Below are 20628 nucleotides of genomic sequence, written 5' to 3' on the forward strand. Positions count from 1 at the left end.
TAAAAAATCCCTTGGTGGGAGAGGAGAGATCATCCCCATCCCAATAAAACCCACACAATGGTCATCATTTCCTCCTGGGCGGTCTCAGGTCTCGGCCCACATTGGCTACATTCTCCCATGGTTACCCTATGCATGCAACTTCAGTTTGGGAATCTACGCTTCCGGTTAACTACGGCCATCCACCGGTAACTATGCTGCCAAAGTTCCTCACAGTAAAACGTCTCCGCATCTGAGGGCCAGCGAGATGGCTCAGTGGATAACGGTGCTTGCCGCCAAGCCCGATGACCTGTTTGATCTTGGAAACTCACATCATGGAGGGACCAGCTCCACCAGCGAACCTCTGACCTGTACAGGTACACCATGGTACACGCTCCTCCCTCAAAAAATTGTTTAAGTTTACACATTTAAATTTTACTTTTTTGGCCAGGCAGCGGTGGCACACACCTTTAATCCCAGCACTTGGGAGGCAGAGCCAAGTGGATCTCTATGAGTTCAAGGCCAGCCTGGTCTACAGTGAGATCCAGTACAGGCACCAAAACTACACAGAGAAACCCTGTCTTGAAAAGTCAAAACAAACAAATAAACAAACAAACAACAAACCCTATTTTTTTCTTAATTTCTCCCCCAAGTTTTATGGATCCTTTCTCTTCTGATTTTAAATCACTCTGTTCTTTTAGCAAGTCAGGTTCCATGTCTTCGTTTTACTAATTGAGCTTTTTGTATCTGGTAGAGAGTACTCAAAAGAGCACCATATCTTACTGATCCAAAATTTTAACATGCAAAGAAAGAAAATGACACATTTTTAATCAAAGTAAGCAATGATGACAGGTTTATTTAAAATTTTCCAGTAGAGAAAACCTGCTAGTGTTGGAATAAAAGTACTCAATATATAAGAGCAGAGGAGAATAGAAAAAATTAACAGAAGAAAATAAAAACAAACAGTACAAAAAAACAAAACAAAATAAAAATGTTTGAATGGAGTCCAATCGGGATCTTCTTTAAACCTGTGAACGATGGGCAGAGCTACTAGGTGTGGCAAACAATTTATTTGGAAATTAAAGCCTGTGTCTGTATTGTAAACTCCATAAAAACTGCTCATGAAATTCAAGCTTTCCATATGCTGGGTACTGAAACACAAAGCCAGTCGATTTGCAAGTAAGAGGAATTATTCATTTGCTCTCACAGTTACAGGAATTAACCAGCTGCTTAACTGCCTTGTAGAGTGGATGAGATAGAAGAAAAGAAAGGAAAAAAGTCAGATAAAACTCTAAAAAACTGAAACACAGCAAATTCAGACACCAGCTTGTTCACTTAAGGCAGCAAACTGAACTTTATGGTATAGTCTACGTTAGCGGTTTTCATCTCCTTCCCCCCACCCCACCCCTCAGATACTTCCTAGATCCACTAGCCAGTTAGACTATTCATAACCTCCAAATATTCTGTATATACATATTTAGCAAAGAGCATATGCCTGACATCATTCTGACAGCAGTACAGTCAGCATACAGTTTTAGAAAGATTACTATGTATGTCATAAAGATTAACCTTTACTTTGAAAACAAACAAAAAACCCCATTCATTTCTAAACGAATAGTTTAAAATATTTGAACACCCATGAGAAGATGATTCAGTGTGGGCTCGGAACCTGATGAGAAGCACACTCGGAAAGACTGTTAACGTAACACTCTGCCAGACACTCCAGGCAAAAGGATTGCTTAGGATCGTTCTTTTTCTTTTTTTCTTCTTCTTCTTCTAATAGATAATTTGTCTCTGGCTTGGCCATCTCTTTTTTTAACTATACACAAAAGTCCTGCTAAAAGTCAGCATTTTAGTTGATTATACAACAGAATGTCACAATGTAAACTAAACAGGTTCTTGATATCAACAGCATGTTACCAAGGTTTGTCAATTTCTCAATCCAACAGTTGGTCACAGAGGTCAAGTATTATCAAGACTCCTTTGTCAGACCTCATCTTGTCTGACACATCCATCCTTCAAGTACATGCAAGGCTCAACGGTGTGCAAGAGACCGAAGCCTGGCCCTTTAAGACACCGATGAAATAGGATTGTGGGGAGAACCCATCTGGGTAAGGACTTTATCCAGCCACTGCAGCGGGCCATGCAGATGTATCTCAATCCAGCAGGGGGTGCTAGTAACATCCTGCCTGTGGTACTCAGCTCCCCAGCCCTAGGAAAAAGAAAAAATGGAGTCATTTAATGCCCTCATCTCAGGGACTCAGCCTCCTAAATGAAAAGATCATACCATCAGTTCACATAGTTGTTTGGACTCGTGGCTATGTCCAAACATAGAAAACAAACACACTACAATGCATGGGTAATTTGGTGGGTAACTTTTGGGGATGGACACTGGTCACTGAAAGTCCATCCAAGGACCCCAGATCACCCATTTTGTCCGGTGTGGTGGTACACGTCTTTAATCCTAGCATTTGGGAGGGCAGGAGCAGGCACAATTGTGTGAGTTCCAGGCCAGTAGGTACAGAATGAGACCTTGTTTCAAATAAATAAAAATTACTAGTCTTGGATAATTAAAGTTTTAAAATACATTCAATAGTTGTTTGAATAAAGATATTTTAAATATTCATTTCCTTTTACATTATTGTTATGTTAAAACTTTATTTACATTTTATTTTTTAAGACATCTTCTTACTATGTAGTCCTGGCTGGCCTGAACTCCCTATTTAGACCAAACTAGCCTTGAACTCAGAGCTTACCCGTCTTATCCCTGAACACTGGAATTAAAAGCATGTGCCATCAAGCCTAGCTTTATTTATTTTTTAATATTTTATTTTTAAAAATCATGTATATATGTATGTGTTTGAGTATGGATTTATCTATGAATGTTATGCCTGTAAAGTCTTGAAGGTGTTGGGTCCTGGAGCTGGAGTTACAAGGCTGTTGTGAGCCACCCCAGCTGGATGCTGGGAACTGAACCCAGGACCTCTGTAAGAGCACTAAACCCTTAACTGAGCAATCCCTTGCCCTTTATCTGTGTGCCCATGCCTGGGGAGGACACAGATCAACACTGGCTGTCTTCTTCAATCACACTCCACTGTATTCTTTGAGATGAGGTCTCTTGCTGAACCTGGGGCTTTTTGCCAATCAGGCTAGACTGGCCAGCCAGCAGGCCTAAGGGATCCCACTTGTCCCCAGTCAGGCTAGACTGGCCAGCCAGCAGGCCTAAGGGATCCCACCTGTCCCTATGCAGGAATTACACACAGCACTGTGCCCAGCATTTTGTTGCTGTTGCATTTTTGTGTGTGCATGCATCACAATGTGCATGTGGAGCTCAGAGAACAGCTCTGTGAAGTCAGTTTTCTCTTTTCACCTTTACACATGTTGTGTAGCAATTTCTTCAAAGATAAAACCTTCCATCTTAGAGGGAAGCTCCTTAATTGCCAAATGTTCTATAGGGAGGTGAAACATTCCACCCTATAGGCAAACTTTTTAAAACTCAGGAAGCAAACAACTCAAAAGCTTTAGGAAGTCCCTGAAACTGACAAGATTCACTAGTTCCCTTCCCCCACAAGCTATGATAAGAGCAGTAAGGACAGCTGAGACACTAGACCAGCTAGGCTGCCTGGAAGACAGGCAAGGCAAGCTGCCTAGAAGAGGCTCAGACTGACTGAGCTGGGAAAAGCCATGCTCCAGCCTGTTAAGCTGCCTGCGTATTACGTAATGAGCTCCAGGTTCTCAGCTTCTGTGAGCTGCCATCTGTGCTGGGGTAGGCTTTTGGGGACACAGAGCTGTCTTTGAGTCATTTCTGTTCCTCTAAGTAACCCCAATAAAGCTCAATGGTTCACCAAGCTGGACTTCAGTGGTATCCACACTCTGGTCTGTCACTGGTTCCCTATCTGGGGTGAGTAGACATTTGTCCATGTCGCCCCAAGTACAGTGTCATACAGCATGCCTCACAGGGACTGAACCTGGATTGCCAGGCTGTGCAGTAAGAGCCTTTACCCACTCACTAGCCCTCTTGGCATTTTTTTTTTCCCTATGGAATGGGTACTGGGGATCCAAATTCAGGTCCTTACAGATGCACAGGAGGCATTTCACTGAACAATCTCCTCAGCCCCTGTTTTTTTTTTTTTTATTTTCAGACAGGGTTTTACTCTGTAGCCCAGCTGGCCTGAAATTCACTACATAGTCCCATTTGGCTGCAAAGCTGTGGTAATCCTCTGGCCTCAACCTTCCATGTACTGGGATTACAGGTGTGGGTTATGCTTGCTTCCCTTCTCCCCATTTCTGTGACACTGGGAATGAAACCCAAGGCCTCTCACATGCAAAGCAACACACTCCACCACTGAGTGACATCCCAGCCCTGTTAAAGCTATCTTCAAATTCTCCCTTTCCCCTCAGTAAATACAGTAAAGGTGATGTCAGACGGACTGACATTCTCCTACCCATCAACAACACAGATCTCTTGATCTTTCGGTCTCACGTGAAGCTGACAGGAGAAGAGTTACACATTCTCAAAGTTCTTCCTGACACCTAGTCACTGCCTTGAAAAAATAGGTTCCATCATTCATCAGGCCAAGACGGTGGTTTGCTAGATGGCTTCAGAATGACCAGTTAGGACAACGATGCTTCACAGAAGTCACCATGAAAGCCAGGTGGTAGTATATACCTGTAATCTCAGCACTAGTGGGAGGCTGAGGCAGGAGGATGATGACGACTTCAAGGTCAGTCTGTGCTACACTGAGTTTGAGACTAACCTGGGATATTCAACAGACAGGTTTGTCTCTTTAGACAGTGAGTTCTTTGAAGCTGGAGGCCTAACACCTGACCTCCAGCATCCAGGATGGTCACCAGCATGAGGCAGCAGCTCTAGAAAAACTTTCTGGGCCAAATTTAGGTTTTTCAGATAGGGAAGATTTGTTTTTTTACATTCATAAATTTTATATTAACACCAAAAATCATCTCAAAAATAACACAAGATTGCCTTTTAATGTCAGTAAGATGACCTGTGTCGTTCCTCCGAGACACTGAGGAGGACAGATAAACCGAGGCTCCCTCACAGCAGACAACATTGCTACATTAAGTGTGCAAAACTTTTGTTGCCAAAACGTGACTTCTTGTGTGATGATTGTTATGTTACAGTCACTGAGCTTTAAAAAAGATTTATTATTATGTGTACATGTGTGCATCTATGTGCTTGTGTGTGCAGGTACTCATGGAGGACAAAAGAAGGTGTCAGATTTTGGGGACAGAGTTACAGGCAATTATGACCTGCCCTGTGGGTGCTGAAAACGGATTCCGGTCCTCTGTAAGAGCAGCAAACGCTCTTAACCGCTGAGCCGTCTCTCCAGCCCACCACTTTTCTAGCAGGTTTTGTCTATCCTAAATCCCCAGCCACATCCATCACACCTTGACTAGCCCTCCATGCCAGTGCTTGTTAAATTTTTTATGCTGTGTTAATATTAAACTCATCGGGAGCCACATGCATCTTGAAGCTAGAGACTTTAGATGCATTTTTTTTTCTCTTGTATTGTCTTTTGGAATAGTGGTAAAGTATTTGCTGAAAGAATGATGTCAATACATTGTGAATGTGGCTTGGGGCTGGAGAGATGGCTTATTGGTTAGGAGTACCTGCTGCTGTTCCAGAGGTCCTGAGTTTGGTTCTAGGAACCCACAAGTGCTCACAACTGCTTGTAAATCCTGCTACAAGAGAGCTGACACCCTCTTCTGGCCTCCATGGGCACACACACACACACACACACACACAGACAAGAGTAAAAGAATAAATCTTTAAATACCTTATATTAAAGTGAAGGTTGTTTTTAGCTATACAAAAGTAACAGTTACCTGTTAGTTGTATAATCAATAGGGAACAAAGCGAGGAGAAAGCTTACTGGAGCACAGAGTCAAAGCTGCTCAAAAATCAATAATCACAGCCCCATCAGGGAGCTCGAATTATCAAGGTCCCAATTCCACCTGGCCCCATTTTACAGACCAAGAGCAGAAGGTCTGAGAAAGTCCCTGTACCTCAACCAGTCAACAGCCACTCAGGAGATGTTCTTCCTTCCAAACAAAAAGCACTTGGGCAAGTTGCTGGCCTCATTTTGAAAATTGTCTGAGCCCAAATGCTAAGTCAAAAATTAAATGGCACTTGTGAATAATGAACAAGAAGAAACTCTGTGGTCACATTTGCACACAACAGACAGGCCAACTTCTTTAAGAGGTAAAGAAAGGCCTCCCTTAGTGCTGAAGAGGGGCCACATTCGGCCACAAGGAGGGAAGATACCTTTGATCTGGACGATGATGAACAAGGCTCTGGAATCAGCCCAGTGATGAACACATCACTAAACAGGCCTAACGAGAAGTCAGACATGAAAGATGACTGCCTCACCCAGGTGTGTAATTAGTGCTCTTCCTCAAGGTAAAGCGGGATAGAGAGTTATCTTCGAGACTTCAGAGACAAGCCAGTTACTAGACTGTGCTGTCCCAGATACACATTTAAAAAGTTATTTTTCAAAGGTATCTTCAACACTTTCATTGCTTAGCGGCAGAGGAAGACAGAGATGAGCAACGACTTGGATGTTCTCCCTTCTTTGATACTACAGAACGCTCCGAGAGAACAGCAAAGGCCTTGCTGACTTTTGAATTATACACCGGCACAAGATAGAAATACTTAAAAAAAAATCTAACCAACTAGAAATAATTTCCAGTGTGATTAACTTTTCCACTTACTTATTTTGTTACATTTATCCCCTCCCTTCCCTGTGTGTGACTGTGTATATACACATGGGAGGCAAAGGACAACTTGAGAGACTTGGTTCTGTCTTTCTATCACATGGGTCCCACTGAGCTACCCCACACCCTAAAAGATCATCCAAGGACTGCGGAACTATAACTGACACGTGCTGGCATCTTGACCACACTGAAAATAAAGGAGAAGGACAAAGATGCATTTATTCAGCTCATCTCAGGATGACGATGTATTTAAGCTACATTTAAATACATACCATGTTCTATGGCATTATGGTAGCTACAGGGCCGGGGACAGCGCAGTGGGTGGGACAGTGGCCTAACACACTAGAGACCCTACGAAGGGGTAGTGGAGGCAAATGTAGAGCCGACGCATCAGGATTTCAAGCTCGTCCTCAGCCGGCCAGAGGCCCGACTGGACTGCACTAGACCCTCAGTTTGAGCAGGAACAGCAAGATGGCTCGGGGTGGCAGGGAATAAAGGCATCTGCCACAAGCTGGAGACCTGAGTTCCATCTCTGGGACCTGCACGGTGGGAGGAGAGGACTATAGTCTATGTTCCCATGACAACCTCTTGGACACTGACACCTTTGTTAGATGCTGACAGGAATATATGCCAGGAAGGCACAACTTTACACACTGTGAGAAAGCAGGGGGGTGGGTCTAGCCCGAATGAGATGGTGGGCGTGGCTCACCTTCACGAAGCTCATTCGAATAGTGCACATTTTGGTGAGTTCGTACACTGTCTCGAAACCATGGTTCACAGACTGTGCCAGGAGCTGAGCAAACTCTTGGTTGTTGAAGATTTTCAAGCTGCACCCGCTGGGGATCTTGCAGACAGTGGTGGGGTGGAACCCGTGATGGTAGTTGCAGTTCCGACTCTGCACGAAGATGCTGCTGTCACTGAGGCATTCGGCATACACCTCTCCTCCAACGTAATAAAGGTGGACTCCTGTAGAGGGCAGACCGCGTCAGTCACAGGCGGAGTCAAGGTGGGATACTTACACAGGCCTTCGGACAAACACCTAGGTAACCATGTCACCCCTGTGTCAACCACTACGTTCAGGAAATAACAAAGTCTCTCAAAAATAATAAAGCATAACACTTTCATTTTGGTAAGTATTTAATGTCCCACTTGGCCAGAGTTGAAAGTATATCTGCACTCCAAAAATGGAGTGCAATAAAACCTGTAGTTTACTGGGGTAGCCTCCAGTCTCAAGTCTTCTGCATGTATGCCAGGGCTAAATTGTTCAGAAAACTTCAGAGAGAGAGAAGGGATGACCAATAAACACAGAGGAATGAAAGCCGGGGTGAAGAATTACTGTTGGGAACTGTAAGACATGAGGTCCAGTTAAAAACAAAAGCCTTTTAAATAGGAAAAAAAATGTACTGTGAAATAAGAGCTCGCCAAAATAGCTACTAAAGATAATAATTGAAAACTTCTTATAACTTAGAATGCTTGGAGTCTAGGCAACGCCCTGACTTCACAGGCAGAAGGGGGCAGACCTGGATGCCCTCCTAGTAAAGCTGAAGGAGGAGAGAATCAATTCTGCAAAGCTATCTTCTCATGCCCCGCTATCCACCACAAAATAAACAAAGAGAGAAGGAGGACCCTCTGGCCAAGCCTCACAAGGTGGTAACAAGCGCCCAGCAAACAGGCAGGTGGTGCAGCTTCAAGCCCTGCAGGTGACCCTGGCACGTGACTGTCTGAGGAAACACCATGTGGCATTTCTACAGACACCTAGGGCTAAGGCTCCAGTACCAGCTCTACCCACTAGGACAGAAATCCATTTTGTTTAGAGATATAGAGAAATATATTTACGAGAAAAAATATAGAGAAAACTGTAAGAGGGAAAAACAACAACAAACCCTTTCCCTAATAATAAAAATGATGACTTTTCATTTTAGAAAATTAAGGCAATATATGAAAATATAAAGATGTGGAAAATATTATACCATTTCTTCAGTGATAGAGGAAAACGCTTGTTAATTAATAGTGTGCAGCACTGTGCCTGCTTCCCCAATCATAAAGCTTCGGGTGCACACTTTCACATTTCTGTATGACTGCTGCTGTAACTGTTTAACCAGGCTCCCTCAGCGGACAGTGTTGACACTAATTTTCTATTATTGCATTCATGACAAATGTCACTGAACGGTTTTTACTAATATCCCTAAGAGAGATTCCTGGAACTTAAATGGCTGGATCGAAGGCCTTTGAATCACTTTGCCAAACGACTTTCCAGAATGCTTGCGCTGGTTCACACCCACATCAGCACTGTGTGAGTGCCGTGAGGATCTGACCCACACCAGCCCTGATCCTGAGCTTGAACAAAAGCAGTGTTCACTGCTGGAAAAGAACAGAATTGCTGTAACTAGTACATGGAGCTGGGCAAACGCTCGCGTTAGTGGCCGTCCGGGTGTCTCTTGTGCACTCACTGTCTTGAGGACTCATTCATTTATCGCACTGACTGGATTGTAGGGTTTTAATCATTTTTTATGAGTTGTGCATTTAGGGGTAGATATAAATAATTTATTCTGTATTTTCCAGTTACTCCTTTATCTTTCAATTTTAGTCATTTTATATGTGTATGTGTAGATAGATACACAGATAAACAGATTTAGATATGATTCAACCTAGAGAAGTTTGTATGTGTAGACAGACAGATACACAGACAGACAGATTAATAGATTTAGATGTATGTTTCAACCTAGAGAAGTTTAAAATACTTAACTTCTTATGAATTTTGAATTTCTTATGAATTTTGTTGAGGTAGAAAACTACCTTTCAGATCAAATATATTTTCATCCATCTTTTAAACTGTTTGCTTTTTACGGATACTCACACGTGTGCCGTACACTCAGGCCCTTTAGGAGGAGCTACTGACCTGTTGCCGCCACGAAACTACCCTCTCACGCCAGTAGAGCATGAGTAATTTTACTTCACTGTTTTGTCTACACACTGACTGATTTGCTTGTAGTTTTATAATATCTTTTTAGCCCTGATGTCACAATTTTTTCTTTACTCGTCCATTAAAGTTTTTAACTCTTCTTATTCACCCTTTCAAGTAATACTGGCATCACACTGTACAGCTTCCACCAAACATCACACTGTAACCTAACTTGTTCTAAGTCACAAAATAATACAGAAGGACTTAGTGTCCACTTGAAATGTTTTCACAAAATTATAGGAAGAGTTACCATCTGCTTGAAATGTTCCCACAGAATCAAGGCATCCCTTTAATGAGCAAAAGCTGCCTGTATGTACAATTTTTCTCTCTCTCTCAGTATAGCCCTGTGGAAGGAAATGTCACTAGAGGTGGGCTTTGAGAGTCTAAAGTCCTGAGCCATTACTAGTTCACTCTCTCTGTTTTGTCCTTGTGGTTCAAGGTGTGAGCCCGGCTTCTGCCCCTGCCACCATGCCCCCGCTGCCGCCACGCTGCCCTGCCATGATGGAACCATGAGCAAAAATAAACTCTTTCTTCTTTGAGTTGTTTTGCTTGTGGTGTTTTGTCACAATAACAGGTCAGGGGAAGTGGTTATACAGACGTCTAGGTAAACAGAACGACCTGACAGACGTGAAGTCCATCCATGAGCTGTCCAGAGTGAGGGGAAACAGCACACGTCTGTGTCTAGCGGGAGGTACAAGTTAATAGGAACTTTCTCAAAAGTACGTGACCAAGACTTTCTGACCTACTAGCTTAATTCTGAATATTATCAATTGGTCATGATGTCTCCACGCCGCCTTAGCTTCCTTCACGAGAATCTTGGCTTCTTCATCATCTCTAATTCAACATGGTCCACTAGTCAGGCATCTGGGGCGACTTCAAGTGCTCCCTTCCCTCCTAACTTCTTAAAGAGGAAATTCTAACATTTGGCTTTTTACTACTTTGGGGGAGTGTCCCATTAAAATGTAATGAAATACACACTTCTCCATCCTAAATGTATCGACAGAAAACGTCAGTGGTCTACAGGTGCAGGAACACGCCCATCTGTGCTAGGAACCTAAGTCCATTTCACCTTAGGTTGTCATTTCTATCTTTTCTTGCTTTGGTCATACTAAGAAATGCTTGCTGAGTTCGACAGTTATTAGGTTTCCTCTTTGAATCTAAGAATCTTAAAAATCTTAAATCTTAAAAATCTTTTCAAATCTCTCTCTCTCTCTCTCTCTCTCTCTCTCTCTCTCTCTCTCTCTCTCTCTCTCTCTCTCTCTCTCTGTTTCTCTGTGTAGTTCTGGTGCCTGTCCTAGAACTCACTCTGTAGCCCAGGCTGGCCTCACAGAGATCCTCCTGGCTCTGCCTCTCGTGTGCTGGGATTTAAAGGCGTGTGCCACCACCGCCCGGCTTCAAATGTCTCTTAAGCACCTATTAAAAACTGTTTTACCTGATCCACTGCTGTAGATGTTGATTCTTTTATTTTTATTTTATTTATTTGTTTAGAGACAGGGTCTCATTATGTAGTCCTAGCTGGTCTGGAACTCAAGAGATCTGCCTGCCTCTGCTTCCCCAGCATATGCTATCCACACACCTCTCACTAGTGATGTCAAGATGGGGACTGATAAACTTACTGACCATGCAGACTTATCCACTGTATAATTAATTTTTATTCTGCAACTAATTTTTATTTGCAATTAAAATAGTTTGTGGAGAAACACTTTAAAACATGTAAACACCTCGATTCTCATAAAATCTTTCTTTGTATTTTGCACACATCAATGGTCCTTTGTTTTTATTACATTTACTTGTTCTATGTGTGTGCATGATGGGTGTGTGAGGCGTGTGTGTGTGTGTGTGTGTGTGTGTGTGCGCGCGCGCGCGCGTCAGAGGATAATGTGTAAGAGCTGGCTTTCTCCTACCATGCGGTCCTGGGGATTGAACTAAGCTCATTAGGCATGGTGCAAGCCCCTTTACCCCCTGAGCCATCTCACCAGCCCTAAACAGATGACTCTTATGTGATCCTTACTACAACAGTTACGCAGTGATGACGTCTGTACTTGAGCACTGTCTGTTTAGCTACTGGACTTCCCAATTAACTCATTTCTCTATTAGTATGGCTGTATCACTTAGAATCTACTTATTGGACAGAATCTCACTACGCATGTAGTCCACCCTGGCTGTGCATTCTTGATTTTCTGCTCCAGGCCTCCCCAGTGACGGCATTCCAGGTAATGCTCACCCACACCCAGCAGTATCTTAAGATCCACTACTGCAGTTAATTACAGTTGCTCTTCATTATCTCTGGATCTGGAATCCAGTTTCAACTGTGCACAGATCAAAAATGAGTTTTTAATAGCACCAACATTAACATGCACAGGTTTGCCTTCTCGGGCGTCACTCAACAGTACAACTATTTACATGACGCGGACTCTGCAGAGTGTGACTCAAAGAGCACCTGAAAGGTGAGGTGTGTGAGTTACACGATACACTACAGTTTTAGATGAGGAAACTGAGCACCCACGGATTTTAGTTCCCACCATGGACAGCTGGACTTCGGTACTTAAACTGTCCAGAGCTGTGTGGTGGGAGCTGGATTCTGAGAAACACTGCCACTTCCAGCTTTTCTTGACTTTCGGTCACGTGAGATGCGCCAGGCTCAGCCCGTCCCAGCTTTGGAGGCAGCCACAGTTTCCCTCACTGGAGATAGACAGCAGCAATGATCTGGACACTAGATATGTGTATTGTTATTTTGTCTCTTTGCCTTTTCAGTATGCAGTCTGAGGGTGCATAGATAGGCTTGCATAAGGACATATGCACAAGAGCACATCAACACACGTCATGTCATCAAATTATGATTTTATACTGACATTTTCCAAGGAATGCCATACCCCTTCTTGGTGGCATGTTCCTTACTCCACAGGGAAAACTCAGCTCTGAGCACTTTTAGTCACTGACTTAATCATATAATAAATACATGCAAATGTTACAGAACTGTTTTAATCTACCACTAACAAATAGCTAAGTCTATTAAGAAAGATATTTGGGCCGGCGAGCTGGCTCAGTGGGTAAAGGTGCTTGCCACCAAGCCTGAAGACCTGGGTTTGATTCCTAGTATCCACATGGTGGAAGGCGAGAACTGACTCCCACAAGCTGTCCTCTGATCAAGGTACTTATGCACACATGTGTGCATGAACAAGCATGTAATAAATAACTGTAAAAATTGTTTTAAAAGATATTTCACTTATAACAAAATTTAAGATAGCGTAGTGCCCTACAATAACAAGTCAATGTCAGCTGGTTCCTATCAATATCATGAGAATTGGAAAACCACTAAGATCATCAATTGGAACAATTTCCAGACAGCAGCATCTGAACATTTGGCGTTTGCCACAGGAATGACGGAGTCACTTATGGAGGAACAAGAGATGAACGTTTGCAAGAGGGGTAGAGAGAGGCTCACCTTTCCCAATATGTCGCCTGGTGTTTTCAATCGTGGAGTTCCGGTTAACGTTGGAGAGCAGCCCAAGGCAGAAGCGGTTCTTATTGTTGGAAGGATCGGTGAAACCGTCCACCAACACGCTTGTGGAGGAGGCGTGGAACGCTTCGCCCACGCGGTTGTTGAGCTCATAGTACACAATAGAGCACCAGTGTTTTGGTTCCTCGTAAGCAACAGCTTGCACATCTGTGAGAGGGGGAAAAAAGGTTCTGTTGGCTCACGGGTTGCGCCTGGAGCACCCCCAACCCGAAACCGCATTGTAAACTGGCTGAGCACTGGGGAATGAAGACAGGCAGGGGCAGCTACAGTGATCACGTGGATCACCTTCTGTGAGATCGGAAGTACTTCTTGGTAAGGGTGGCATTCCCCTTTAATTGGGGAGCAGTCTTCTCCAGTGACTGGCAGAAATCCGGAATACCAGCTCAGCAAGCCCAGCAATAGCATTTGCTGAATACTAATGACCTATTACTGGCTCATTAACATACAGAAATAATAGAAATCACTCCTGCTGGCACACTACCTACAAGAAATACAAGTGACCAGTGAAAAAGCAAGTGGTACAGGAACAAGAGGGGCCTGGAGATGTGCCGATGGGGCCGGTGAAGAAAGGAACCGCTTTTGGCAAAGCCTTGGCAGACCTCTGCTTTCTCAAAGCACTGAAAACTAGCTTCTCCCTATCGTGAAGAAGCTGCTTGGCTCCACAGGAGCCAGTGCTGGCCGCAGCTCCAGTTTTGCTATAGCTCAGGAAGAAATCGTGCCAGCTGGCCATTCCCCCCGAATGAATCATATCTCTCTCATCCAGACTCCACGCTAACTTCCTTATATTTGCTTCAAGCGAGCAGGTGTGTTTGTCTCTCCCTTCCCAGAATGGGCCAACAATGGAAACTACCCAGCTTTACTGACAGGATGCAGCTTGTTAGGCCCAATCTCTTAAGACTGATGAATCTCCAAACAGAAAACGCTTCTCAACACTTTCAACCAAAAGGCTGGGAAATGAGCCCTCTGCAGCAAAACCTCTGAGAGCATGCCTTTGAGACCCCAGGGATACAAATCACACCATCGCCAACTTAATTATTACTGAGCTGAGCCTCACGGGGCCTCGGTGTACAAATGTGAGAAATGGAAAGAAAATCCACCAGGCTTGGTGAGGGGAGAAGGACTTTGATGCTCTTAGCATAACCGCCCACTATTTGCTTGACATACTGAAGCAGGCTGGCTGAAAATACACTACTACTTCTCTTGTCTTCTAGACAAGCCTTCCCTGTCACCCCTCTGCTGTTCTTCAAGGAGCAAAACTTCAGTCATTCACAAGCGCCAAATCCCAAAGAAGGCTGTGCCATCGGTCACAGAGGCCTTTCATCAGCCATCAGTGTTGTTAAAAATGCTATTCATCTAGCTTACATGTGGACACGTTCTTTTCCTATAAAAGGCCAGAAAGATTTTGTGGGACATACGGTCTTTATCACAACTATTCCACTCTACCTTTGTAACAACAGAAACAAACAAACAAAAAACCCAGCCATAGACCATATGTAACAAATGGGCACAATTGTGTTCTAATAAAGCTTTATTTACAAAAACAGACAGTGGGCTGATCTGTCTGTGGGTTGTAATTTGCTGACCCATGCTCTGGGAAAACCACCACAGGTAACAACAGGAGAAAAGCCAACATTTTTTTCCTTTGAAAATACTAGGTGGTTTTTAAATTGGCTCTAACGGGAAACATTTTTAAGGCTATTTAAAAAGAAGGAGATCTTAAAAGTAAGTCATGGAGCTAATCTCATCAGTACCATTACAGGGTCCACACAGGGTATCTTGCTCCCCAAATAAAAATTCCAAAAATGGGTCAGATGGGGCTGTTCTCTCAATCAGACGCCTCTACTTTTTGACTCCCAGCATCTAACGATGACCAAGACCCGTAAAATATAGAGAGCCTATAAAGAAAACTCCAAAACAAAATCACTGATTTAAAAGTTATATGTTCTAATTTACCTAATCGTACAACTAAGTTTCTTTTAGATTATTATCATCATTTTTAAAATTTATTTTTGGAGCAGTTAGGGTCACGCAGGGACTTCCCATATGCCCTCTCACCACCGAGATCCCCATCAGAGTGGTACATTCAGTATAACTCAAGAGCTGCTACATCATCACCCCAAGCCCAGAGTCCGCACTAGGGCTTGTTCTTGCTGTACAGTCACAGGTGAGCAGGGCCTGCTGCTGTCGTTATTAACTGGCAGACAGGCAGCATCACAGTGAAATCCTTACAAGCATCAGCAGCTCTGACAACGTCTGAGCTACCGCCCATTCGCTAAAGATGGGGTTAAGAACAAAATAAGACAAATTCAGCAGGCACACTGCTTTTTAATTTCAATTGCTTCGCACCCAGGCTGAGCACTTGGAGGAGGCCTCCTCCAGAAGTTACTGACCAGGAGCCTATCTTGCCAGAGCAGCATGGCACTGTACGGCAGGGCTAGTGTGTGTTTGGTGGTGGGGTGTCAGTATCTGATTCTCTGCTCCCTTAAGCCGACTCAGCTTGCCACTGTGGCCCTGGGAAGCAGGTGGAGTCATCCACACACCAAGTCACTCCCAGGCTGAATGGGCCCGACGGTGAAGACCAGCTCCTCCTCCTCCTCCCCAGAGAGGGAACATGAACTTCAGTTCTATTTGTAAGCTCTTGGAGGGAAGGGAGGTAAAATTTCATCCTTTAATTTTCTTTTTTTTCTTTTCTTTTTTTGTAATGAAGTTAGGCACAAGTCCAGAAAGAAGAAAACAAATGTCATTACTTGTTTCAGTGACAGATAAGGACCATAAAACAGACAAGGCATATGCGAGTCTACTCTGACCCAAAGGTGCTGTTGGGAACCCTTGCTGTACGGATCACCCACGGGAGTCAGCTTTGCACTTCTATAGACGGCCTGCTCCTCTTGGCCCATTTAAAGACACTTCTTGCAGCACGGATCTCAAGTTATTAATTACTGAAGACCTGAACACATGACCATCTAAATAACAGACATATTTGTTATGTAAAACAGGACTCAACTGTCTCCTCCCCACCATCTCTGCATGCTCAAGAGATCTCTACAACCTCATGGATACACAGGAAGTGGAACAGCTATACAAACCCACACTTATGGGTAATGAGTCATAGATAAATGCATTTTAAACAGTTATTTGATATGTATGTATAAATGTATATATGATAATATATATCAGTTAGCCATTTACTGAAGGTGAAAGTGAATTAGCATGCTAATGACATAGACATGCTTGTTTATTTTTACATAAACAAGTCTTGTCTGAATACTCAACATACAGCATCTCCCATTGTCCTCAGAGTTGACTGACAGTTCAGTTTCCTAACCACTAAAGCTGAGGTTAACTTCCCCTAACTAAGAATGCTGCTTAAGGCCATTTCAGAGACCAGTGAAAATCTGAGACCTCCACATTCATTCTGAGATCTCATATGGAATTGTGACAGAGTTTAAGTAAAAAGATGGGTTCTAGAGAATTCTTTCCATTAAGCTTAAAACAACAACAGAAAACCTGTTTTCCATGTTTCTCAAATAACGACCTTTTTAAGGTCTATGTGAGTGAAAGTCACATTTGGACATACGGACAACAAACTAAAAAGGGAGTGAGCAGCAACTTCTCTTACCTCCTCTGTTGACTTCCGAGGGCAGCGAAGGTGCCATCAGATTCGTGTCCATTGGCTGAGAGCCATCCTGGGCCATGGGGTCTTCAGGAGGCAGGTAAGCAGGTGGGGGGGTGTCTGCTACAAAGTTTGAAAAAGAAAATGACATGCTTGGAAATATAAACAGGTGTATGCGTATACCTGTGCACGTATATGCGGATGCATGTGTGTGCACATGTGTGTAGGGGTCAGAGCATAGCTTAGGGAGTTAGGTCTCTCCACCATGTGGGTTCCAGAGACTGACTTCAGGTTTCCACGATGGCAGCAAGTGCCTCTGCCCACTGAGCCATCTGGCCAGCCCTCACTTTTTGGGGGTGGGGTGGGGGAAGCAAGGTCTCTCATGGCCTGCAGCTCTACAGGCAGTCTAGGCTGCCTGGCCAGTGAGCCCCAGGGATCGCCCTGTCCCTGCCTCCCTGTGCTGAGATTACTAATCACTCACGTTGAAGACACCTCCTTACCTCTAGGGTGCACCTGCCTGCTATCCTAGTAGCTAGGAAATGGAGGCAGGAAGATGCAGAGGTCAAGGCCAACCTTGGCTACATCAGGCCCTGCCTCACAAAAAAGGCTAGATGCTAAAGACACTGGACTTAGGGTATAGTTTCTTAAAACAATCGTATCCCCAAACTTTGTTTCCAGTGACATTTTAGTGAGAAGAAAAAAACGTAAGTTGGTCGCAGGAGTCCCCTGCCTACCTAGGAACAGGTCACTTTAGATCCACGAGAAGAGCATGGAGCACACTGTCATGAGCAGACTCTGAGAACCTGGAAGCTTGGTTTCACTGGTGTGAAACTGGCTGACAGGATCGGTGAGGAGAAGCTCTCTCAGGCCCCGGCAGCAAACTACGGGCAGGAATTTGCTCTCTGGGCTTGCTACAACCTACTGATTGTGACTTGGTTTCCCATGGCTTTAAGCAGTCTCTGCCCCAACCATTTGAGCAATAGCTAGCTCAAAAACCCCCAATAACAGAATCCTAGGCACTAAATCAGCTTATCTCAGCTGTCTTCTGTTTCACAATTTACATAGGACTCTTCCGAACAGTTTCCAGCAAATAATATGATTACTTAAACCACACAGACGAATGCAAGCCTGGCATTTTCTTACTGTGAAACACAGGGCATTCGTTTTCCTGCTCTCAAAAACCAAGTTCCTCATTGGCTTGTGAGCCCACCCAGCGTGTACAGCAGAGCCTGGAGAACACAATTTTACCACAGGGAGCCATGAATGCTTGGGTAAATACTCAGAAGCAACCATGGAACCCAAATAACAAACTCTGCTCCTTCAGGCCTCCCTGGCGACTCCTCCCACCTCCGACCCAGCCGAGAGCCAGCGGGCCTCCTGGGACCCTCTCAGACTGTCCCGCCTCACTCCAGCTTCTTGCTGCCGCAGTGAAGTTAACTCTGCTGGCCTGGAGCCAGCAGTGAGGCGTAGCCTCTTCTCAGCAGAACCCACTGAATTTACACCAACAGGCTGGTGAAAATCTCACTAGCAACCCGTGGCACCACCAGGGCTCCCCCGGGCAGATCGTAGCTGATGGTGCTCTGCCATCCCTGCAGAGCACAGCCCTTCTGTTCTCCTCTCCTGGGCTTGTACTTTAATCCCGGGCAGTCAAGGACAAGACAGAATTCGAGTGACAGTCTTTGATTTTTTTACTGGGGTTGCCCCTATCAAAAGTCCTCTGAAACGGACCTTTTCCCTACTAACCCGTCCAGTCCACCAGACCCAATGGGGTTGCCAGGGAATGGGTGGATAGGAAACCACCAAATGTTATTAGTTTGGCTACTCAAATAATCTATCTCCCATCTTTATCCCAAACACAAAAAAATGCAAAATAAACCGGCTGAAAAACAAGTGTTTAAAAAGAAAGGAGAAGAAGCAATAAAGCATGGATCACTTTCCAATTTCTGAAGGTTCAACATGGATGTTGAAGTAAAATTTAATTAAAAGTACTTTCAAGTGGCTCTGTAAACATGCCTGCCCAGTCTTTTCCCTAACAAAAATATTCATAGATTTCATGATGTTTTGTTTATCGTGTCCTTCTTGATGTCAACTAGCATGAGCTCTGGCTTGTTTACTAACCTGTAATTTGAAAAATATAATCTTCTAATTAATCACTTATTTTGATAACTATTACACCATCCGTTATGACTAAGACAGGAAAATAACTGGTTTTTGTCTTTGCTCAGTTCAACAAGCAGATGGTCTCCAGCACCTTCTGTTGCAATTCCTTGTTGTTAAAAGTACATTTCTTGGGATCACATCACGGGCTAACTGCATCTAATTAAATGGGGGTGTGATCCCTCGGGAAGTAACTCTTCTGTGGCCGCAGCGACAGCAAGGAAGATCTTCAACGTCGGAAATGCTGGCCGAAGCCACAGAACAGCACTGTGTGACATGACATTTCCCTTTCAGAGACTGGGACAACCATGCCACTCCCAGAAGGATGCAGCTGTTTCAAAACTTTTGAAAACAAGGGGAAAACATAGCGGGAATCACACAGGCCATCCTCTTCTCCGGCTGCATGACTCCCCCCATACGCTGTTATTCTGAAGCACTGGCTCATAGGGGCTTGTCCAGGGCTCAACCCCCGATCCCCCCGCAGGCCACGCCCACCCACCGCCCCAAGGCAGGGCCCAGAATGCCCCCTCCTACCTGGCATCTGGAAAGGGCTGCCTGGGTCTGAGCTGGTTGGGGAGTGAGGGTAGGTGCTGCTGCTGCTGCCTGGAGAGTTGGGGTAGCTGCTGTTGGGCGAGTGGGGAAATGGGTGGCTGCTGGGCTGCTGGAAGGAATCTGGAAACGTGGCGTTCAGCGGCATGTGAGGCTCGTTTTGTCCCAGGTTGCGGAACTGCGCCAGAAGGCTGTGCTGAGGGTTATACTCGCTGTGCCGGGGCACCAGCACTGGAGGAAGGACTGGGCACGGGAAGAGAACAGAGACAAGTGAGAGAAGTGAAAACCAGTAATTACCTCACGGTAGGTGAGGGCAAATGACCTGACCTCCACTCTGCTGTCCGAGGAAGGTGACTCTCCGCTCCAGAGTACAGCCTAGATCACAGGACCCCAGCCTAAAGGCAGCGCCACTGGGAAGCCTCAAGACAGTTTCAGATTAAAATTAGTTGCTTTATTCCACTTTTAATTTTCCTATTCACAAAAAAGCTAAAGCATAATTAACAATATATATCACCAGCTAGCCAGATGGCTTCATGGGTAAAAGGGTCTGTCATACAGTAAGAGACCGAATTTGATCCCTGGAACTCACGTAAAGGTGGAAGGACAGGACCGATTCCACAGGGTTGGTCTCTGACCTCCACATGTGCACTGTGGCATGTGTACCCCTTCAAACACACACACACACACACACACACACACACATACACACACACACACACACACTGGCGTACACTCACGATCCCAGTACTCAGGAGGGAGGCTAAGGCAAAGGGATCCAAGGTTGGAGTCCAGCCTGGGCCACTCTGTTTACATATGTACATATCGACACTGATACTCTCACGTAACAGTCTGCTCAAATCTGAGTTGATGTGTATTAAATGGTATTATTTAATCGACACATTAACTCCTTTTAAAATAAAAAGCAGTAAACAATGAGCATGTGACACCGAAGCCCAGGGAAGGCAGTCAGTTACACAGCCTCTGAGGTTCGGGGATGTCCTGGCAGCCATACTTAGAAGCATCCTTTCTGTGAGGACTTGGATGAGTGCACCCACTTCTCCGTGGTCCTCAACACCACACAACAGGGCCAAGGAGGATGCAGAAGGTATAGTTACA

General features: G+C 44.5%; 1 protein-coding gene across 4 annotated transcripts in view; it reads right to left on the reverse strand.

Annotated features, from left to right (window-relative positions):
* Positions 1-799: 799 nt before the first annotated feature.
* The window catches only part of Smad1 (SMAD family member 1), a 63324-nt gene continuing 43495 nt past the window's right edge, over positions 800-20628 (reverse strand). For 3 of the 4 annotated variants that reach the window (XM_059264304.1, XM_059264302.1, XM_059264303.1), the window contains exons 3-7: positions 19498-19755; positions 16813-16929; positions 13119-13340; positions 7421-7677; positions 800-2188 (exon numbers count right to left, since the gene is read on the reverse strand). In XM_059264304.1, coding sequence (XP_059120287.1) covers positions 2045-2188; positions 7421-7677; positions 13119-13340; positions 16813-16929; positions 19498-19755 — 998 coding nt within the window. In that variant the 3' untranslated portion in view covers positions 800-2044. The remainder of the gene's footprint in view (positions 2189-7420; positions 7678-13118; positions 13341-16812; positions 16930-19497; positions 19756-20628) is intronic. The other variant, XM_059264305.1, reaches the window with a different exon arrangement.

The sequence above is a fragment of the Peromyscus eremicus genome, chromosome 5, assembly GCF_949786415.1.
Source record: "Peromyscus eremicus chromosome 5, PerEre_H2_v1, whole genome shotgun sequence".
Classification (NCBI taxonomy): Eukaryota; Metazoa; Chordata; class Mammalia; order Rodentia; family Cricetidae; genus Peromyscus; species Peromyscus eremicus.